The sequence below is a fragment of the Prionailurus bengalensis genome, chromosome B3 (genome assembly GCF_016509475.1).
Source record: "Prionailurus bengalensis isolate Pbe53 chromosome B3, Fcat_Pben_1.1_paternal_pri, whole genome shotgun sequence".
In the NCBI taxonomy this organism is placed as follows: Eukaryota; Metazoa; Chordata; class Mammalia; order Carnivora; family Felidae; genus Prionailurus; species Prionailurus bengalensis.
The window spans coordinates 53725701-53745669 of record NC_057355.1 but is presented as its reverse complement, the minus strand read 5'-3'; the positions used below and the strand labels follow the sequence as shown (position 1 = coordinate 53745669).

General features: G+C 35.9%; 1 protein-coding gene across 1 annotated transcript in view; it reads right to left on the bottom strand.

Annotated features, from left to right (window-relative positions):
• The window catches only part of TRPM7 (transient receptor potential cation channel subfamily M member 7), a 122919-nt gene that overhangs the window by 51674 nt on the left and 51276 nt on the right, over window positions 1-19969 (bottom strand). The window contains exons 12-13 of the mRNA XM_043555435.1: window positions 14066-14200; window positions 3479-3532 (exon numbers count right to left, since the gene is read on the bottom strand). Coding sequence (XP_043411370.1) covers window positions 3479-3532; window positions 14066-14200 — 189 coding nt within the window. The remainder of the gene's footprint in view (window positions 1-3478; window positions 3533-14065; window positions 14201-19969) is intronic.

The window sequence follows — 19969 nt, the reverse complement described above, 5'->3', positions numbered from 1 at the left end:
TGGGGCACCTGGGTGGCTCAGTCGGTTAAGTGTCCGACTTTGGCTCAAGTCATGATCTCACAGTTTGTGAGTTTGAGCCCCACATCAGGCTCCGTGCTGACAGCTCAGAGCCTGGAGTCTGCTTTGGATTTTGTGTCTCCCTCTCTCTCTGCTCCTCCCCCACTCATTCTCCCTCTCTCTCTCAAAAATAAACATTAAAAAAATGTTTATACCTTTTATAATTTGGTTTCATCTGTGAAGTTTTAAATTTCTAGATACTTATATTCTTTAATCTCCAATTTAAAAATAAAAAGTATTTTCATCTTAGGTGCAAGATTTTTGTTTTTGTCTTGAGCAACCTCAAAATATACTTTATGAGCAAGGATGTCATATACGGTATTTTTATTTTTATTTTTATTTGTGAAGAGAGAACATGCAAGTGCATGAGGGAAGGGCAGAGAGAGAGAGAGAGAGAGAGAGAGAGAGAGAATCTGAAGTAGACTCCATGCCCAGCACAAGCCCAACAATGGGACTGATCTCACCACCTGAAATTATGACTTGAGCTGAAATCAAGAGTTGGACTTTTTTTTTAAATGTTTATTTATTTAGTTTTGAGAGATACAGAGCATGCAAGTGGGAGAGGGGCTGAGAGAGAAAGAGAGAATCCCAAGCAGGCTCTACACTGTCACCACAGAGCCCAATGCAGGGCTCAAACTCACTAACCATGTGATCATGACCTGAGCCGAAATCAAGAGTGGTATGCTTAACCGAATGAACCACCTAGGCACCTCTGTCAAATTAAAAAAAATAAAACTAAAGGGGTGCCCAGGTGGCTCAGTAGGTTAAGCGTCTGACTCTTGGTTTCAGCTCAGGTCATGATTGCATGGGTTGTGGGATGGACCCTGAGTATTCTCTCTCCCTCTCTCTCTGCCCCTTCCCCACCTGCACTTTCTTTCTCTCAAAATAAATAAATAAACTCAAATTAATAAATAAAAAATTTGACAAGGGTGCCAGGGTAGCCAGCTCAGTTGGTTTAGTGTCTGACTCTTAATTTCAGCTCAGGTCATATCTCACAGTTAACAAGACTGAGCCCCCATAGGCCTCTATGCTGAGCATGGAGCCTGCTTGGGATTCTCTCTCTCCCTCTCTCTCCTACTCTGCTCGCTCTCTCTCTCTCTCTCTCGAAATAAATAAACAAACATTAAAAAATTAAAAACATAAAAACTTCACAAATGCCATTAGGATATGGTCCCATTTAAATGGGAAATAAAATTATAGGAAATAATGCGAGTTATCTAAAAAAACAATAAGCAGTTTCTCAAACTATACAGATAATACTTATAACACTCAACTTTAATTTGAATTGAAAATAGTCAATTACTGCCTTTACTTTAGGATTTTTCACTTACGGAAATAAAAAAATTTGGCTTATTTAGTATAGCCACCAAGGTAAAGGTAGTGTATACCAAATCTCATATTTGTTCCTAGAATTAACAACTACAGTTCTTTCTGCTAACCCACATAAGTAAATCATAACGCAAATGTGTTTTAGAAACTGCTGGACTGGAACCTGGGTAGCTCAGTTGGTTAAACGTCCAACTTCAGCTCAGGTCATGATCTCTCAGCTCATGAATTCGAGCCCCTCGTCCAGCTCTATGCTGACAGCTCAGAGCCTGGAATCTGCTTCGCATTCTGTGATTCTGAATCCGTCTCTCTCTGCCCCTCCCCAGCTCATGCTCTGTCTCTGTCTCTCAAATAAACATCAGAAACCCATGGACTAAAGGTCTCTCCCATCACTCAAGCGTCTAGGAAGAAAAAAAAAAAAAGCTTAATTATTTAAACAACAAAACAAAAAAACAATGTGAAATGTCCAGAATAGGCAAATCCAGACATACAGAAAGTAGATTAACAGTTGCCAAGGGCAGGGGCAGAGGAGTAGAGAAAGTAGAGTAAGGAGTAGAGAAAGAAACAGGAATGGAGAGTGACTGCTAATGGGTTAGTCTAAAATTAGACTGTAGGAGTGACTGGGTGGCTCAGTTGGTTAAGCAGCTGACTCCTGGTTTCAGCTCAGGTCATGATCTCACAGTTTGTGAGTTCGAGCCCCCAGTGGTCTCTGTGCTGACAGCACAAAGTCTGCTTGCGATTCTCTCCCTCTCTGTCTACTCCTTCCCCACTCATGCTCGGGCTGCCTCTCTCAAAATAAATAAATAAACTTTTTAAAAATTAAAAAAAAAATTTGATTGTAGTCACAGTAGCACAACTCTGTGAATATACTAAAATCCAATGAACACTCTGAATGAATTTTATGACATGTAAAATTTTTTAATAAAGTTATAAGGGAAAACACCTGGAAAAAATTGAATTAAAGAAAAACATATTTTTAAGTATAATAAAGTCTAAGTTTTTCCCATGGGAAGCTAGTTTAGTATTAAATAAGTGACAAAACACAAAAAAAATCAAAACAGAAAATGACATTACTATTTTAATTTTTCAGTTATTTAATAGTACACTTACATATATTAACAAGTAAAAGTTTGAAGAATTCTAGGAAGCATTTTAGTTCAGAAACTACAAAAATATTTCAGTTAATTAAATGAATACCTTTTCACCTAGGAAAATAAAACTACTGGATACCAATATTTTAAATGACTATAAAATTTTTAATAGATGTCTAAAACTATTAATTCACAAAGAATCCCAATAGAAGAGAAGGGAAAGGGGCGCCTGGGTGGCGCAGTCGGTTAAGCGTCCGACTTCAGCCAGGTCACGATCTTGCGGCCTGTGAGTTCGAGCCCCGCGTCAGGCTCTGGGCTGATGGCTCAGAGCCTGGAGCTTGTTTCCGATTCTGTGTCTCCCTCTCTCTCTGCCCCTCCCCCATTCATGCTCTGTCTCTCTCTGTCCCAAAAATAAATAAACGTTGAAAAAAAAAATTTAAAAAGAAGAGAAGGGAAATATTAGTACATCAAGTTTAGTCCCCACAGAATGGCTTTAAACCACACGACAGTGCTATATATTCCACCATGACCAATACTGAATATGAAAAGAGAAACCATGCGCTCATGAACGCAAACATTTCAGCACTTTTGGCAAACTCTGCCATGAAGATCATCATCCAGTGTTTCCCTCAATGTCTTTATTCACAGTCCTCTAAGGCCCAGGAAACAAATTTCTTCTGAACACAGACAAAGAAGATACATTTTATCAATAATCTTCCTTTATGGACCAATGAGCATTATGAAATTCATCACAGTCTATCTCAGATGACTAGAAGGTCATAAAACTTGGTCTGAGTATAATTAACTTTCCTTTTTTCTTGATTTCTGGTACACTATTCTCTTTACTTTTGTTACCACAACTGTAGCCCTTACTTTACCTTGTTCTAAAAAGTGTCACTTTATTGCTATTTTTGAGATGGACATTACTTAAATGTGTTTTAGGAACAGATGAAGTGTAACCAAATTTTTAAATTGCATTTTCAAAAACAAAAATAATCTCTTACCTGTTTGACATCCCGAACAAGATGAAAAAGCATTGGATTAGTTGGACCTTGTTTCTTTAAGGAGAAAAAATTAGAGCGAACTATTACTTTCTTCTAAAATAATTTAACAACTTCTCTTTTTGTTACTTACTGAACTTTATCAACCTTCTTGCCCAAATCATATTTTCAGTTAAATAAATTCTGTTCATAAAACGGAGCAAAGAAAAAGATATAATCATTTTGTATTGTCATATTTACCTTCATTAAGATGTGTAATTTATGTTGTTTTACTTATGCAGAACAAATTTATAATCACGAAAACATTTAAGTGTCACAATTATATCTTTAATCTTTAATTTCTTTAATTGGTAATGGAACTTTACACTCTTCTTATTAAAATGTACCTTGTTTCTGCCACTAAATCAAGTTGCATCAATACTTTAAATATTTTGGATAATAAACTTTAAAAATTTATATATGTCATCTTAATTTCCACCTAAGGAAGTTAAAACGGAATACTTACATCCATAAATACCTTATTATCTTACTTCCACTTACGTATACTATTAGACTAAACACAAATGTCATTTTTACAGTAATCTTATGTTGATGGTGTCCTGTATTTTGAAAAAAACCCCAGTGTGTATGTCCCCCATCAAGGCTGAGGTAAATGGACCAAAAATGTATCCTAAACTTTTTAGACAGTGGGCTGATCCATCTGAAACCTACTACAGTGAATTCTAGGCAGCATCACAAATCAAGACACTTATTTTCAATATTTTAAATCTATTGTTTAAAAGAAATATCAAATGGGATTTTCCTCCCATCACTGTGTTATTAATTTTTAAGAGGTTATTATAGTAATCAACTCAATCTACTTGAACATTTTGACCACATATACTTGGTAATAGATTTTCAAATCTCAGTGGGTAAACCTCTTATTTCTTTACAAATACTTTCTCTTTTAATTATTTTTCAAATGTTTATTTATTTTGAGAGAGAGAGAGCATGAGTGAGGAAGGGGCAGAAAGAGGGGGGAAGGGAGAGAATCCCAAGCAAGCTCTGTGCTGTCAGGTTTGTGTAGCGCTCAAACCCACGAACTGTGAGATCATGACCTGAGCTGAATACATGGGTCAGATGCTTAACTGACTGAGCCAATCAGTCAGGGTGCCCCCCAAAATATTTTCATTTCAAAATTCTGTATAATATCTAAAGATGACTGTAACTAATATTGTGTATATTGTGTATTTAGCCTTACTTTGCTCTTTCTTTGTACAATATTTTTTAAAGTTTATTTATTTATTTAGAAAGAGAGAGACAGCAGGGGAGGGGCAGAGAGAGAGACAGGGAGAGAGGGGGAGAGGAAGAGGAAGAGAGAGAGAGGTAGAGAATGAATCCCAAACAGGCTCCACACTGTTAGTGCAGAGCCTGATGCAGGGCTCGAACTCATAACCATTAGATCGTGACCTGAGCCAAAGTCAGACACTGAACCGACTAAGCCACTCAGGTGCCCTCTTTTTACTATTTAATCTATCCACTCAGAACCTAAGTTTTCTCTGGCAATTCTTCCTTGTATGTTAATTTTTTAAAAATAAATACAAAGTATTTCACACTTTTAGGTATTAGCAAGTTTCATTATATTTTCTCTAACAGTATATAATCACATAGACATGCAATATTTAGAATTCTATTTTATCTTAATCCATTACTGTTTATTCATTATATTAATTTCTTAGTATAAAGGAAATATATTTTAATATAGCAGTTTTCAAAGTGTGTCTAGTTTCCCCTGATGGCCCCCAAGACTCTTTCAAAAGGTCCTTGAAATCAAAAATATTTTCAGAATCATGTTAAGATATTTGCATTTTTTCATTCTCACTCTCTCTCAGTGATTAGTGTTTTCCAGAGGCTTCTTGATGTATGATATCATAAGATTGAATTCAAAAGCAAATCTAAGAATCCAGTTGTCTTCTATGAAGCCTGATACTAAAGAGATTTGTAAAAGAGTATATGTATTCTATTCTCTTCACTTTTTTTTTCTCGAAAAATGTTTTTTTGTGTTAACATGTGACAGATTATTATTGTTACCTAAACAAACTAATATTTTAAAAATTTCTTGGTTTTATTCTGTAATATGGTAAGTATCGAGACACATAAACCCTTTTAAGAACAGCTCTTTTAAGTCCCCAATAATTTTTATGTAATAGGACACTGATACCCCAAAAGTTTGAGAGCCACTACTTTATCATATTATATAATCCCTTAACGTTAAAAAAATTTTTATTAGTAACTGATGCTGAAAAGTTTATCTTAATAATTTGAATTACACATTAAAAAAATTACTTGCCTTGCTAATGGGATCAATTTTTATTTTTATTTTTTTATATCTGGTTTATATTTCAAGGATAAACCTTACTTCAGCACAATGAATAATCCTTTTAATTTTTATATTTGTTCACTAGAAACAGAAGGTCATCAAAGTTCAATGTAACTGTGCTAGACATTATTAAAGATAAAAAATGGAGGAAAAATAAGAATATAATCCTTATTCAAAAAAAATTTATAATCCACAGGGGAAGATACAATTGTCCTCAACTAACTTCCTCAATGAGCTTCATGGAGGCAGCAGCATGGCATTTGAACTATGTTCTTAATAATGAATAAAATTCCAGTAAGTAGAGAGTAGCTGAGAGAAAAACACACTGCAGTGTGTAAACAAGAACTGCTTTTTTGTTAAGTTTATGTTTTTGAAGAACAGTAGGAAGACAACATAACAAACATTTATGGAAAGGTACGGGTGGGAATAAAAGGCCAAGTGAAAGAGCTATGACAAAATTTCAAAAGCTGGAGAGCTTTGAAAATCAAGCAAAGAGTTTGGGTATTATTTTATACACACTGGGAGCTATTAAAAGTTTTTTATTTAAATTTTATTTAAATGTTAGTTAACATACCTTGCAAAATTGGTTTCAGGAGAATTCAGTGATTCACAAGTGCCCTCCTTAGTACCCATCACTCATCTAGCCCATCTCCCACCCACCTCCCTCTGTCAACCTATAGTTTGTTCTCTATCATTAAGAGTCTCTTGTGGTTTGTTCCCTCTCTTCTCTTCCCTTCCCCTTCCCTTTTATTCATGTTTTGTTTCTTAAATTCCACACATAAGTGAAATCATATGGTATTTGTCTTTCTCTGACTTATTTTGTTAGCATAACACATTCTAGCTCCATCCACATCATTGCAAATGGCAAGACTTCATTCTTTTAGATGGCTGAGTAATATACCATTATATATATATGTGTGTGTGTATATATATATATATATATATATATATATATATATATATACACACACACACACATGCACACCACATCTTATCTATTCATCAGTTGATGAGCATTTGGGCTCTCTTCATAGTTTGGCTATTGTTGATAATGCTGCTGTAAACACTGGTAGGCATGTACCTCCTTTGAATCTGTAGTTTGTATCACTTGGGTAAATACCTAATAGTGCAATTGCTGGATTGTAGGGTAATTCTATTTTTAGTTTCTTGCATCCTCGCCAACATCTGTTGTTTCCTGAGTGGTTAATTTTAGCCATTTTGACAGGTGTGAGGTGGTATCTCATCCTGGTTTTGATTTGCATTTCCCTGAAGATAAGTGATGTTGAGTATCTTTTCAGGTGTAGGTTGGCCATCTGGATGTCTTCTCTGGAAAAGTGTCTATTCATGTCTTCTGCCCATTTCTTCACTGGATTGTCTTTCGTGTGTTAAGTTTGATAAGCTCTTTAAATATTTTGGATACTACCCTTTATCAGATATGTCATTTGCAAATATCTTCGCCCATTCCATAGGCTGTCTTTTAGTTTTGTTGATGGTTTCCTTCACTGTGCAGAAGATTTTTATCTTGATGAAGTCCCAATAGTTCATGTGTGCTTTTGTTTCCTCTGCCTTCAGCAACATGTCTATTAAGAAGCTGCACCAGTCGAGGTCAAAGAGGTTGCTGCCTATGTTCTCTTCTAGGATTTTGATAGGTTCCTGTCTCACATTTAGGTCTTCCATCAATTTGAATTTATTTCTGTGTATGGTATAAGAAAGTGGTCCAGTTTCATTTTTCTGCCTATCCCCATCCAGTTTTCCCAACACCATTTGTTGAAGAGACTCTTTTTTCCATTGGATATTCTTTTCTGCTTTGTTAAAGATGAGTTGACTATATGGTTGGGGAGTCCATCTGTGGGTTTTCTACCCTGTTCCGTTGATGTGTGTGTCTGTTTTTTGTGCCAGTACCAAACTGTCCTGATGACTATAGTTTTTTGGTTTCTTGGTTTTTTTTTTTGTTTTTTTTTTTGAGAAAAAGAGAAAGAGGGCGCAAGTGAGCAAAGGGAAGAGAGACAGGGTGGGGGTGGGGTGGGGGCGGGAGCGGAGCTCATGTTTTTTTTATCGGAGGCAGGGCTTGTGCTCACCAGAAGCAAGGCTCAAGCTCAAACTCACAAACCGTGAAATGATGACCGGAGCTAAAGTCAGATGCTTAATGCCTAAGCCACCCAGGAGCCCGCCTAAAGCTTTGTAATAAAGCTTGAAATCCGGAATCATGATTTGTTTTTTCCTTTTTCAGTATTGCTTTGGCTATTTGGGGTCTTTTGTGGCTCCTTACACATTTTAGGATTGTTTGTTGTAGCTCTGTGAAAAATGCTGGTGGTATTTTGATGGGGATAGCATTGAATATGAAGATTGCTTTGGGTAGTATAGACATTTTAACAATGTTTGTTTTCCAAACCATGAGCATGGAATGCTTTTCCATTTCTTTGTGTCCTCTTCAATTTCCTTCATAAGTGTTCTATAGTTTTCAGAGTATACATCTTTTACTTCCTTAAGTTTATACCTAAGTATCTTATTGTTTTGGGTACAATTGCAAATGGAATCAATTCTTTTATTTCTTTTCCTGCTGCTTTGTTATTGGTGTATAGAAATGCAACAGATTTCTGCCCATTGATTTTATATACTGCAACTATGCTGAATTCATGTGTTAGTTCTAGCAATTTTTTGGTGGAGTCTTTGGTTTTCTACATAGAGTATAACATCGTCTGCAAATAAATAGTGAAAGTTTGACTTCTTCCTTGCCAATATGGATGCCTTTTATTTTTGTTGTCTGATTGCTCAGACTACGATTTCCAGTACTATATTAAATAGTAATGATGAGAATGGACATCCCTCTCTTGTCCCACACCAGAGAGGAAAACCTCTCAGTTTTCCCCACTTGAGGGTATTAGCTGTGGGTCTTTTATATATAGCCTTTATGATAGTCCATCTATACCTACTTAGTTTTTAACAAGAATGGATGCTATATTTTGTCAGATGATTTTTCTGCATCTATTGACAGGCTCATATGGCTCTTACCCTCTCTTTTATTAATGTGGGGTATGTATCAGATTGATTGATTTGCAAACACTGAACTACCCCTGTAGCCCAGGAATAAATCCCACTTGATCACAGTAATTCTTTTCATGTACTGTTGGATTTGATTCGCTAGTACCTTTTTTTTGTTTGTTTTTACAATTGCTAGTATCTTGTTGAGAATGTTTGCATCCATGTTCATCAGGGTATTGTTTGTAACTCTCCTTTTTAGTGGGGTCTTCATCTGATTTTTGAATGAAGGTAATGCTGGCTTCAATGAGTTTGGAAGTTTTCCTTCCATTTCTATTTTTAGAACAGTTTGAGAAGAATAGGTGTTAACTCTTCTTTAAAGGGCTGGTAGAATTCCCCTGGGAAGTCATCTGGCCCAGGACTCATTTGTTGGGAGATTTTTGATTACTGATTCAATTTCTTTGCTGGCTATGGGTCTGTTCAAACTTTCTATTTCTTCCTGTTTCAGTTTTGGTAGTTTGTGAGTTTCTAGGAATTTTTTTACTTCTTCCAGATTGCCCAGTTTGTAGGCATATCATTTTCATAATATTCTCTTATAACTGTATTTCTGTGGTGCTGATTGTGATCTCTCCTCTTTCACTTGTGATTTTATCTATTTGGGTCCTTTATCTTTTCTTTTGGTAAGTCTGGCTAAGGGTTTATCAATTTTGTTAATTCTTTCAAAGAACCAGCTCTTGGTTTTGATTTTTTTGTGTGTTTGTTTCTATATCTTTTATTTCTGCTCTAATCTTCATTATTTCCCTTATTCTGCTGCTGCTGGCTTTAGACTTTATTTGCTGTTCCTTTTCTAGCTCTTTTAGGCGTAGGTTAGGTTATGTATCTGGGGCCTTTCCTGTGTCTTGAGATAGGCCTGAATTGCACTATACTTCCCTTTTTGGACTGCATTTGCTGCATCCCAAAGGTTTTGGACCATTGGGTTTTCATTTTCATTTGTTTTCATGTATTTTTTAAAATTTCTTCTTTAATTTCATTCTTTAGTAGGATATTCTTTAATGTCCATGTATTTGAAGGCTTTCCAAATTTTTTTGCGTGGTTTACTTCAAGTTTCATAGAGTTGTGATCTGAAAATATGCATGGTATTATCTCAATATTTTTGTACCTGATGAGGGCTGATTTGTGACCCAATACATGATCTGTTTTTGGAGAATATTCCACGTGCACTCAAAAAGAATGTGTATTCTATTGCTTTAAGATGAAATATTCTGAATGTATCTGGTAAGTCCATCTGGTCCAGTATCATTCAAAGCCATTGTTTCTTTGTTGATTTTCTGCTTAGATGACCTGTCCATTGTTGTATGTGGGATGCTAAAGTCCCCAACTATCACTGTATTATTATCAATGAGTTTATTATTAATTGACAACTATCACTGTATTATTATCAATGAGTTTATTATTAAATGATTTATATACTTTGGGTGGGTCCAAGTTGGGGGAATAAATATTTATAACTGTTAGATCTTCTTAATGGATAGAACCCTTAATTATGATATAATGCCCTTCTTCATCTTTACAGTCTGTTTTAAAATGTAGTTTGTCTGATTTAATTATGAATACTGTGGCTTTCTTTTGACATCCATTAACATGATAGACAGTTCTCCATCCCCTCACTTTCAATCTGCAGGTGTCTTTAGGTCTAAAATGAGTCTCTTGTAGGCAGCATATAGATGTATCATTTTTTGTATCCATTCTGATACCCTACATCTTTTGATTCTCCAGAGAATTTAGTCAGAGTGATTACTGAAAGATATGAATTTAGTATCATAGTGTTACCTGTAGAGTTGGTGTTTTTGGTGATGCTCTCTGGTCCTTTCTACTCTTTGTTGCTTTTAGTCTTTTTTCTCCCCCCTCCACTCAAAGAGTCCTCCCTTAAAATTTTCTATAGGGCAGGTTTAGTGGTCACAAACTCCTTTAGTTTTTGTCTGGGAGACTCTTTATTTCTCCTTCTATTCTGAATGACAGCCTTGCTGGATACAGTATTCTTGGCTGTGTATTTTTCTGATTCAGCACGTTGAAAATACACTGTCACTCCTTTCTGGCCTAAGTTTTGTGGACAGATATGCTGTGAACGTGATTTGTCTTCCCTTGTAGGTTAAGGACTTTTTCCCCCATGCTGCTTTCAGGTTTCTTTCCTTGTGTGTGTATTTTGAGAATCTGACTATGATATGTCTTGGCAATGGCTGCCTTTGTTGAATTTAATGGGAGTTCTCTATGCTTCTTGGATTTTGATGTCTGTGTCCTTCCCCAGATTAGGGTAAGTTTTCAGCTACAATTTGCTCACACAAACTTTCTGCCCCTTTTTCTCTCTCTTCATCTTCTGGGACTCCTATGATACAAATGTTATTACATTTAATAAATTACTGAGTTCCCTAAGTCTGCCTTCATGATCCCTGACCTTTGTTTCCCTCTTCTTTACAGCTTCATTATTTTCCACAATTTTATCTTCTGTATCACTAATTCCCCCTCTGCCTTGTCCATCCTCATTTTTATGGCCTCTATTTGGATCTGCATCTTGGTTATAGCAGTTTTTAAAACATTTATTTATCTTGAGAGAGAAAAAGAGCATGTGAGCAAGCAGGGAAGGGGCAGAGAGAGGGAGACAGAGAATCCCAAGCAGGCTCCATGCTGTAAGCACAGCCTGACACAGGGCTCAACCCTACAATGCACAAGATCATGACTTGAGCTGAAATCAGGAGTCAGATGCTTAACTGACTGAGCCACCCAGGCACCTTGTTGCTATAGCATTTTTAATTTCAGTCCGTGTAGATTTCGGGTCTTTTATCTCTGCAGAAATGGATTCTCTAGTGTCTTCTATGCTTTTATTCCCCAAGCCCAGTTAATATCCTTATAATCATTTAAAAAATGTTTTAATGTTTATTTATGAGAAAGACAGAGCGTGAGGTGGGGAGGGGCAGAGAGAGAGAGAGAGAGAGAGAGAGAGAGAGAGAGAGGGAGAGAGACACAGAATCCAAAGCAGGCTCCAGGCTCTGAGCTGTCAGCACAAGAGCCCAATGCGGGGCTCGAACTCAAGACCGCAAGATCAAGACCTGAGCTGAAGTTGGACGTTTAACCAACTGAGCCAACCAGGCACCCCTAAATTCTAGTTCAGACATCTTACTGCATTGGATTAAATCCTTGGCTGTCATATCTTCCTGTTCTTTCTTTTGAGGTGAATTCCTCTATCTTGTCATTTTTGATTACAAAAAACAGTAATAACAGAATCAAATAAAAATTTAAAAAGTAAAAAAAAAAAAAAAAAATCACATAATGGAAGCTAGATCCTAGGTGTGTTTTGGTCTACTTGTTAAAAGAAGCTTGGAAGACAAAAGAGAAAAGAAGAGAGAAAAAAATATTAAAAAAAAACAAACGATAAAAAGGCCGTCTAGGACGCTCAGTCAGTTGAGAGTCCAACTTATTTCAGGTATGGCTGTGTTTCGAAACCCCACATTTTAGAGACCCCTATGGCTCAGACCCAAAGCCATCCTCTGGGGAACGGTCTTGCTGTGCTATGTCTGGGGCTGGCTTGTCCCAGAAAATGGTTGCACCACGGTGCACTGGCACCAGCTCGAGTTTATGGTAAATAACAATACACAGCTGGTACCAGGGTTTACTGCCCTCAGCCACATCTCTGTTCCTATACAAGTGACTGAGGTGGCTTGATGGTGACCACTGGGTGTTTTGCTTGTGGAGAGGCCATATCACCTCTACCAAACGCACTCCAAGCAGGGGAACCGCTTCTCCCCATGCGACCTAGGGGATCCTCAGACTGGACAGCCTGCTCCCAGGTCTCCACCCTGCTTCCTCACTGGAGTAGCACCAGTGGCTGACCTCTGAAACTTCAGACTCTGTGCTCCGCTGTTTATAAAAGACTGGCAGTAATGAAACCCTCTCCTTTTTCCCCCATTAGTGGTTTCAGGGAGCAGTTTTCTCTTGTGTAGTCCTCTGTGCATGTTTTCACTCCTTCTCTTTAGATGCTTTTATAGCGAGTGCTTTCTTGCACAAACCCAATGCACTGCTCTCTCTCCCTCTGTCTTTCTCCTCCCTGGGAAAACAGCTCCCTCCCATGTGAAGCACCACGGCTCTTCTATCCCCCAATTCACCTCTCCACACCATGTACCTGCTGTGTTCTCTCCCTCAAATTACTCAGATTGTTCTGTTACCCAGAACAATTGATCTGTTACTCAGATCAATTTTCTAGATATTCAAATGGTTTGATGTCAATCTAGCTGTGTTCAAGGGACAAGACAAGCCCAGGGTCTCCTTACTACTCTGCCATTTTAAACCCCCCACCCCCACCACCACGGATCTATCAAAAATTTTTAAACTGAAGAAAGACATGGTAAAATATATGATTATAAGAATAATTAGTTTAAAGAACTAATTTGAAGAAAGGATAAGAAGATTAGACTACTGAAGTAGTATGACTGCTATAAAGACAAGGTACAAAGACATTAGGAATGAAAAGGAGATAAATAAGTAGAAACTGATGAATGGACAGACAGCTTTGCAAAGAAGTCAGATTTAGAAAGCTAGGATTTGGTAACAGTGCACTTCAAAGTATAGCTCAATTAAAGCTGGCAACATGGAAAACCAATAAGATGGCAGTATTTACTCTCTCCAATGCTAGACATGTGAAATTTCAAAATGAAATGATTTCAAAAGGCTTTGTAAGGGGGATAGTTTTCAGGAGCTCTTTAGAAAACAATGAAAAATGGTATGTAACCTAAAAGGGGGACACCATAAGGTCAAAATCATGAAAAACAAAAAGGATAAACAAAAAAACAATGTGTAATTTTTTACAAAAAAAGGCATCAATAAAAAGGCATCAATAAAAATTTAGTGTAACAAATGACGACCGAGAAAAAAGAAAAAGAAGGAAATACAATTATTCTGTAATTAAGAAGCAGATCCTAGAGTTTTAAAAAGGGGCGAGGATAAGGAAAAGACAGGCTTGTTAACACTTTACCTTTTCCCTATGTTGCTACGATGACAGGGAAAATCTCCAGAAACAAGGAAATGGTTTCAGATTGTCATATAGCACACTAAGACTTACAGGACACTAAGACTGGCTGCAATTTTTCCAAGTAATCAAGCAAATCATTAAAGGTTTTAGCAGAATTGGATATGTTTAAGTAAAATGACATTTCCCAAAGATAACAAAGCTTAGTCAACAAAGAATTTTAACACACACTTACTGTGTTGTAAAGTTCTTCCAGTCTAGGAATGGTAAGGAATTTATGCATGCTCACTCCATTTTCAATAAGTAGTTTTACAAATGCAACTCTATCCATCACAAGAGCATCAAGCATAGCTTGTTCCAAGGATCCAACCTAAAATATCAAAATTAGTGAATATATTTCACACATTCTAATTATACAAATAATTCTCAATGCAAGTCCTAGGATTTATACTTATTTGTTTTTGAACAGTTTTGGAACAAACTAAAAAGATGCAAAATAGTAAAAGGCTAGAACTTAAGGTATAAAGGGAATAGAAGAAAAGACCTCTCTATACTAGCATTCCCCAAAGAATACTCCATAAGCACTATTTCTGCAGGAGAGAAGTGTTACATGGGGGGGGGGGGGGGGGGGGGGGGGGGACAAGAAAGAATCCATCATCAAGTAAATTTGGGGGAAAAAATCTTAGAGCAATGGTTCTCAATGTTTAGGAAAGGTTTTTTGGACAGATCATTTCACTATTTGGGGGCCATTACTAACATTCAAAGGATACCAGATATCATGCACTACGCCAGACAATTTCACTCAGAAAGGACTGTCCGATATCTCACACAACTTTGTTATGCTGTTGGACTTTCATGTGTGAAAATGCAATAATTCTGCTTTACATATAAACACAAAGTATTGTCATAGTTTGTTTTGCAATGAAGTTTCCAAAAATACAACATCATATTAGTTACATAAGATGGTACTTAGTTTTCTTTAGAACTTTAACAGAAATTATTCACCATTAGAGAAAAATTACATCTCCTAATAGCAATACAATCTGTGCCATTTGAGTTTAATGTAAACCATGTACGTCAGTCAGTATTTTTAAGCTGCCCCTTTTAAGTTTTTAGGGACTCTTTATAGACTTCAACAGACTCTGAATCAAATGCTGTTAAATTAGTGGAGACACAAATATAGAAATTTCAAGTATCATTAATAGGGTATTTTATTTTATTTAAGAAACAATTTTTAAAAATCATTTATTTTTGAGAGAGAGACAGAATGTAAGCAGGGGAGGAAGACAGAGAGAGGAAGAAAGAGAATCCTAAGCAGACTCCAGGCTCTGAGCTGTCAGCACAGAGCCTGACTTGGGGCTCGAACTCACAAACCGAGAGATCATGACCTAAGCCGAAGTCAGACACTTAACTCAGCAACCCAGGCGCCTCATAAAGGGTATTTTATTAATAGAACACTAATATATTTAATATTAATGCATTTAACATTAGTATATTTTATACGTATATTAAGATATTTTAAATATCTCATATTATTGCTTCTGTATATTTTTAATATTTTAGTACCATATGATAAAATAAAACTTCGTGGGGAAAATCAGTATCAAAATTATTGGCTGTGTTTTGGTTTTTTTTTTTAACCTGTTGTTTTTCAATTTATTCTGTCTGCATAAGTTTACTAGATAACTGTACAACTTCTCTACAGCAGCTTCTATTACCATTTCTCCAATCTGTCCTCTATTTCCATCTCTTAGCAAAGGATCTGGTCACCAAGATCTTCTTAAGGATACAGACTAAATGCACACCACATACATGATGGGATTTCAACATGGAAGATATGTTTTCTGCAGTTTTTAAGTATATTTATTTATTTTTTGAGAGTAAGTGCACAAGGAAAGGAGGGGCGGGGGGAGGGGGGGAGAGAGAGAGAATTCCAGATTCTCTCAAGAATAAGATGCTCAACCAACTGAGCCACCCAGGTGCCCATGTTTTCTGCAATATTTTTTATCACTCAGCTCTATGTCACAACAAGGGAAATACTTTGATATTGCACTTAGTGCTCGCTTCGGCAGCACATATACTAAAATTGGAATGATATTGCACTTAAAAATAAGGCTGAACTAATTAATAACACTGTAAAACTTATTCAATTTCTCCTATTAATAGCCACTGATTTATCAAGGCATGCTATTCTTATTTTAGGATTCTTTCTCTTATCATATACAAATAATTCTCATATGTTATTACTTATTCTAACTACTTTTGCTCTAATTCCTATTTGTTCCTCTTCTTTGCTCTTTCCTTGTCCTGTAGTTGTCAATGGGTATTTTTCTGCTCCCCACGGAATTTAAATTACTGACAACATTTCCATATTAGCATGTACTCACAACTGCACCATTTTACACGGAATCTACATAAAATAAGTGCAAGCATATAATTATTTATTATGCTATTTATGTTTCCATTCTTAAGTATTGTCACTCTGAAATACCTATTTTTATTATAAATGACTTTCATTTGTTTTTATCACAATATGGCATTATATTGTTGTTTTCTTTAATGTTTACTTATTTTGAGAAAGAGAGCACAAGCAAGGGAGGGGCAGACAGAAGAAGAGAGAGAATCCCAAGTAGGCTCTGCAATGCCAGCTCAGAGCCCAACACAGAGCTCAATCTCATGAACCGTGAAATCATGACCTGAGCCAAAACCAAGAGTTGGATGGTTAAATGACTAAGCCACCCAGGCTCCCCAATATATTTTTATTTGTATAGTAAGTACTTGATAAAATTTTATTTTCATGTAATAAAAAGGGCATAATGAAACTTATATTTTAAAAAAGAAGTGTTCTATCTGAATTGAGTTTATAACCACTGCCCAAAACAACAATAAAGCCTTACGAAATTTTCACATCTGAGGAAAAAAAGGTTTAGTTAAAGAAAAAGTATTTGCTTTGTTCCACATTTCTTCATACACTCCATGCGTAACTCTTAACAACGAAGAGGAAAAACTGAAAAAACAATAGTGCTGCAAACTCTAGTATAAAGGAAAGCACAAAATCAAATAGGTAACATTGTATTTAATAAATCCATGAGATAAACCATATATACACAGAAGATGACGGCTTTTTCCAAGTCTTTACGCTTGAGATAAAAAAATTCAATGAAGCTATTCAAGGGACTAAAAGGTTGGTTTACTATTGAAGAGTTTTACCACAGCTGATCAACATTAATTTCTTCCTCTGAAGTCCTGTAAGAATGGAAGTGACTAAATACTCTTTTTTATTATTTATAGGAAAATCTCCATGGTTTAAAAAAACCATCAAATACCAAAAATGGCATAAAATGAAACTTTCTCTCTTCTGCCCATCTTTATACAAACATATCTCATAGTAACAGTTTCCAAAAAGGTTCTATGACTACACAGTGCATGCAGATATGCCTGAATGTGTGTACATCCAAAAACAGAATTTGCTACAAAGAAGCTCATGCTGTGCATACTTTTCTCCACTTTGCTGTTTACATTTCATAGAAAAGATTTAGCTCATCCTCTGTAAAGGCTGGATAAAAATTCACTGTGGGAATGAACATTTAATTTGCCAAATTTCCTATTGATTCAGACATGTAAAAAAATTTATCAAGCATTTACTATGTGCCAGGCTGTGAATATAGGAGGTGAACAAAAATAGTCTTTCTTCTATAAAATTTACTATCCAGGAGTAGAGAGAGAAATAAATAGCTAAGATATATAAATGATTTCTCAGATAGTGATAAATACTAAAGAAAAAAAATGGCAGAGAAGAACACAGAAAATGCTGTCATAGGGGACTTCTATTAAAATAGGTTAGACAATAAAAAGCCTACTTGAGGAGATGTTTGGTTAGAAACCAGAAAAAGAGGGGTGCCTGGCTAGCTCAACCAGGGGAGGATGCAATTCTTAATCTTGGGGCTGTGAGTTTGAGCCACATTGGGTGTAGAAATTACTTAATAAATAAAAATTAAAAAAAAAAAAAAAAAAGGAAACCAGAAAAAGAAAACGAAGCAAGTCTAGGCAGGCATATAAGGGAATAGGGTTCCAGACCAAAAAAACCCCACAAGTACAAAGACAGGAATATTATTGGTATGTTTTAAAAACAGTAAGAAGGCCAATATGGTTACATAAAAGAGTGCAAAGGGAATAGTGGTAACATGTAAAGTAAGAGAGGCAGTAATGAGGCAAATGATGTGGAACCCTATAAGCCATCATAAGGGCTCTGGACTGTGCTTTGCATAAATGTGATGTGATCCATCTTCTGTGTAATAGGAGAGGAAGAATGAGAGTAAGGAAACAAACAGGATGCTACTAAAACAATAAAGAAGAAGGGTGACAGTAGATTGAACCAGGATGATAAAAAAATTGCATATTTTAAAGTAAATATGAAAACATTTACAAATGTTACTGAACTGGAATATATGAAAAAGAGAAAAGTAAAAAATGACACTAAGGCTTCTTATCTCAAAAACTGGGAAAAGGTTGTTGCAGTTTGGTTAAGATGAGAAAGACCACTAAAGGAACTAGTCTAAACATCTGATATAACACTATATTGAATTATCTTGTACATATAGGAATATTTCTTTTTTTTCCTTTCTTTTTTAATCTTTTGACCCCCTTCACCCATTTTGTCCCACTTCCCCACCCCCTCACCTCTAGCAACCACCAATCTGTTTATATATTCCACATATAATAGAGACCATATGGTATTTATATTTCACCTAGCATAATGATCTCAAGATCCATCTATGTTGCTGCAAATGGCAAGATTTCATTCTTTCTTATGGCTGAATAATATTCCATGTATTCCATACAATTACCTTATCCATTCATCCATCAAGCCAGAAAACAATGAACAAAATGGCAATTAGTACATACCTATAATAATTACTTTAAATGTAAATGGACTAAATGCTCCAATCAAAATGCACACAGTGGTTGAATGGATTTAAAAAAACAAGACTCATCATCTATATGATGTCTACAAGAGACTCACTTTAGATGTAAAGTCATACACTAAAAGCGAAGAAACAGAATTAAGATATTCCATGCAAATGGAAACCAAAAGACAGAATAGGTATACTTATCTCAGACAAAACAGATTTTAAAACAAAGACTGTAATAAAAGATAAAAAGGAAGGGATCAATCCACAAGAAGATATAACATTTATAAATATTTATACATCCAACATAGGAGAACCTAACTATGTAACACAATTAATACAGACACAAGGGATTAAGAGACATCAATAATGATAGGATACTTTAATACACCCTCCATTATATCAATGGACAGATCATCCAGACAGAAAAATCAATAAAAAAAAATTGGCCTTCGAGGCACCTGAGTGGCTCAGTTGGTTGAGCATTCGACTTCGGCTCAGGCCATGATCTCATGGTTCATGGGTTCGAGCCCCACGTTGGGCCCTGTGCTGACAGCTCAGAGCCTGGAGCCTACTTTGGATTCTGTGTCTCCCTCCTCTCTCTGCCCCTCCCCTGCTTATGCTCTGTCTCTCTCTGCCTCTCTCGCTTGAAAATAAATAAATGTTAAAAAAAATTAAAAAAAAAAAATGGCCTTCAATGGACTTAATAGATATATACAGAACATCCTATCCAAAAGCAACAGAACACACATGTCAAGTATGTACATGGAACATTTTCCAGGATCGATAATATGGCAGGCCATAAAACAAGTTTTGATAAAATTATGAGGACTGATAATCATCAAGCATCTTTTCCAACCACAATGGTATTAACTAGAAATTAATTACATGAAAAAAATTGGGAAATTCACAAATATGTGAAGATTAAACAACATGCTACTGAAAAATGAATGAGTCAAAGAAGAAACAAAAAAAATCTTGAGACAAAGAAAATTGGAAATACAATAAACCATCATTTGTAGAATGCAACAAAAGCAGTTCTAATAGGAAAGCTGACAGCAATAGATGCCTACCTCAAAAACTTCTAAAAGTCTCAAACTTAAATTTATACCTCAAGGAATTAGAAAAAGAATAAACAAAACCCAAAGTTAATAGCAGGAAGAAAGTAACAAAGATTAGAACAGAAATAATGAAACATAAAATAAAATGACAATAGAGAAGGTCAATGA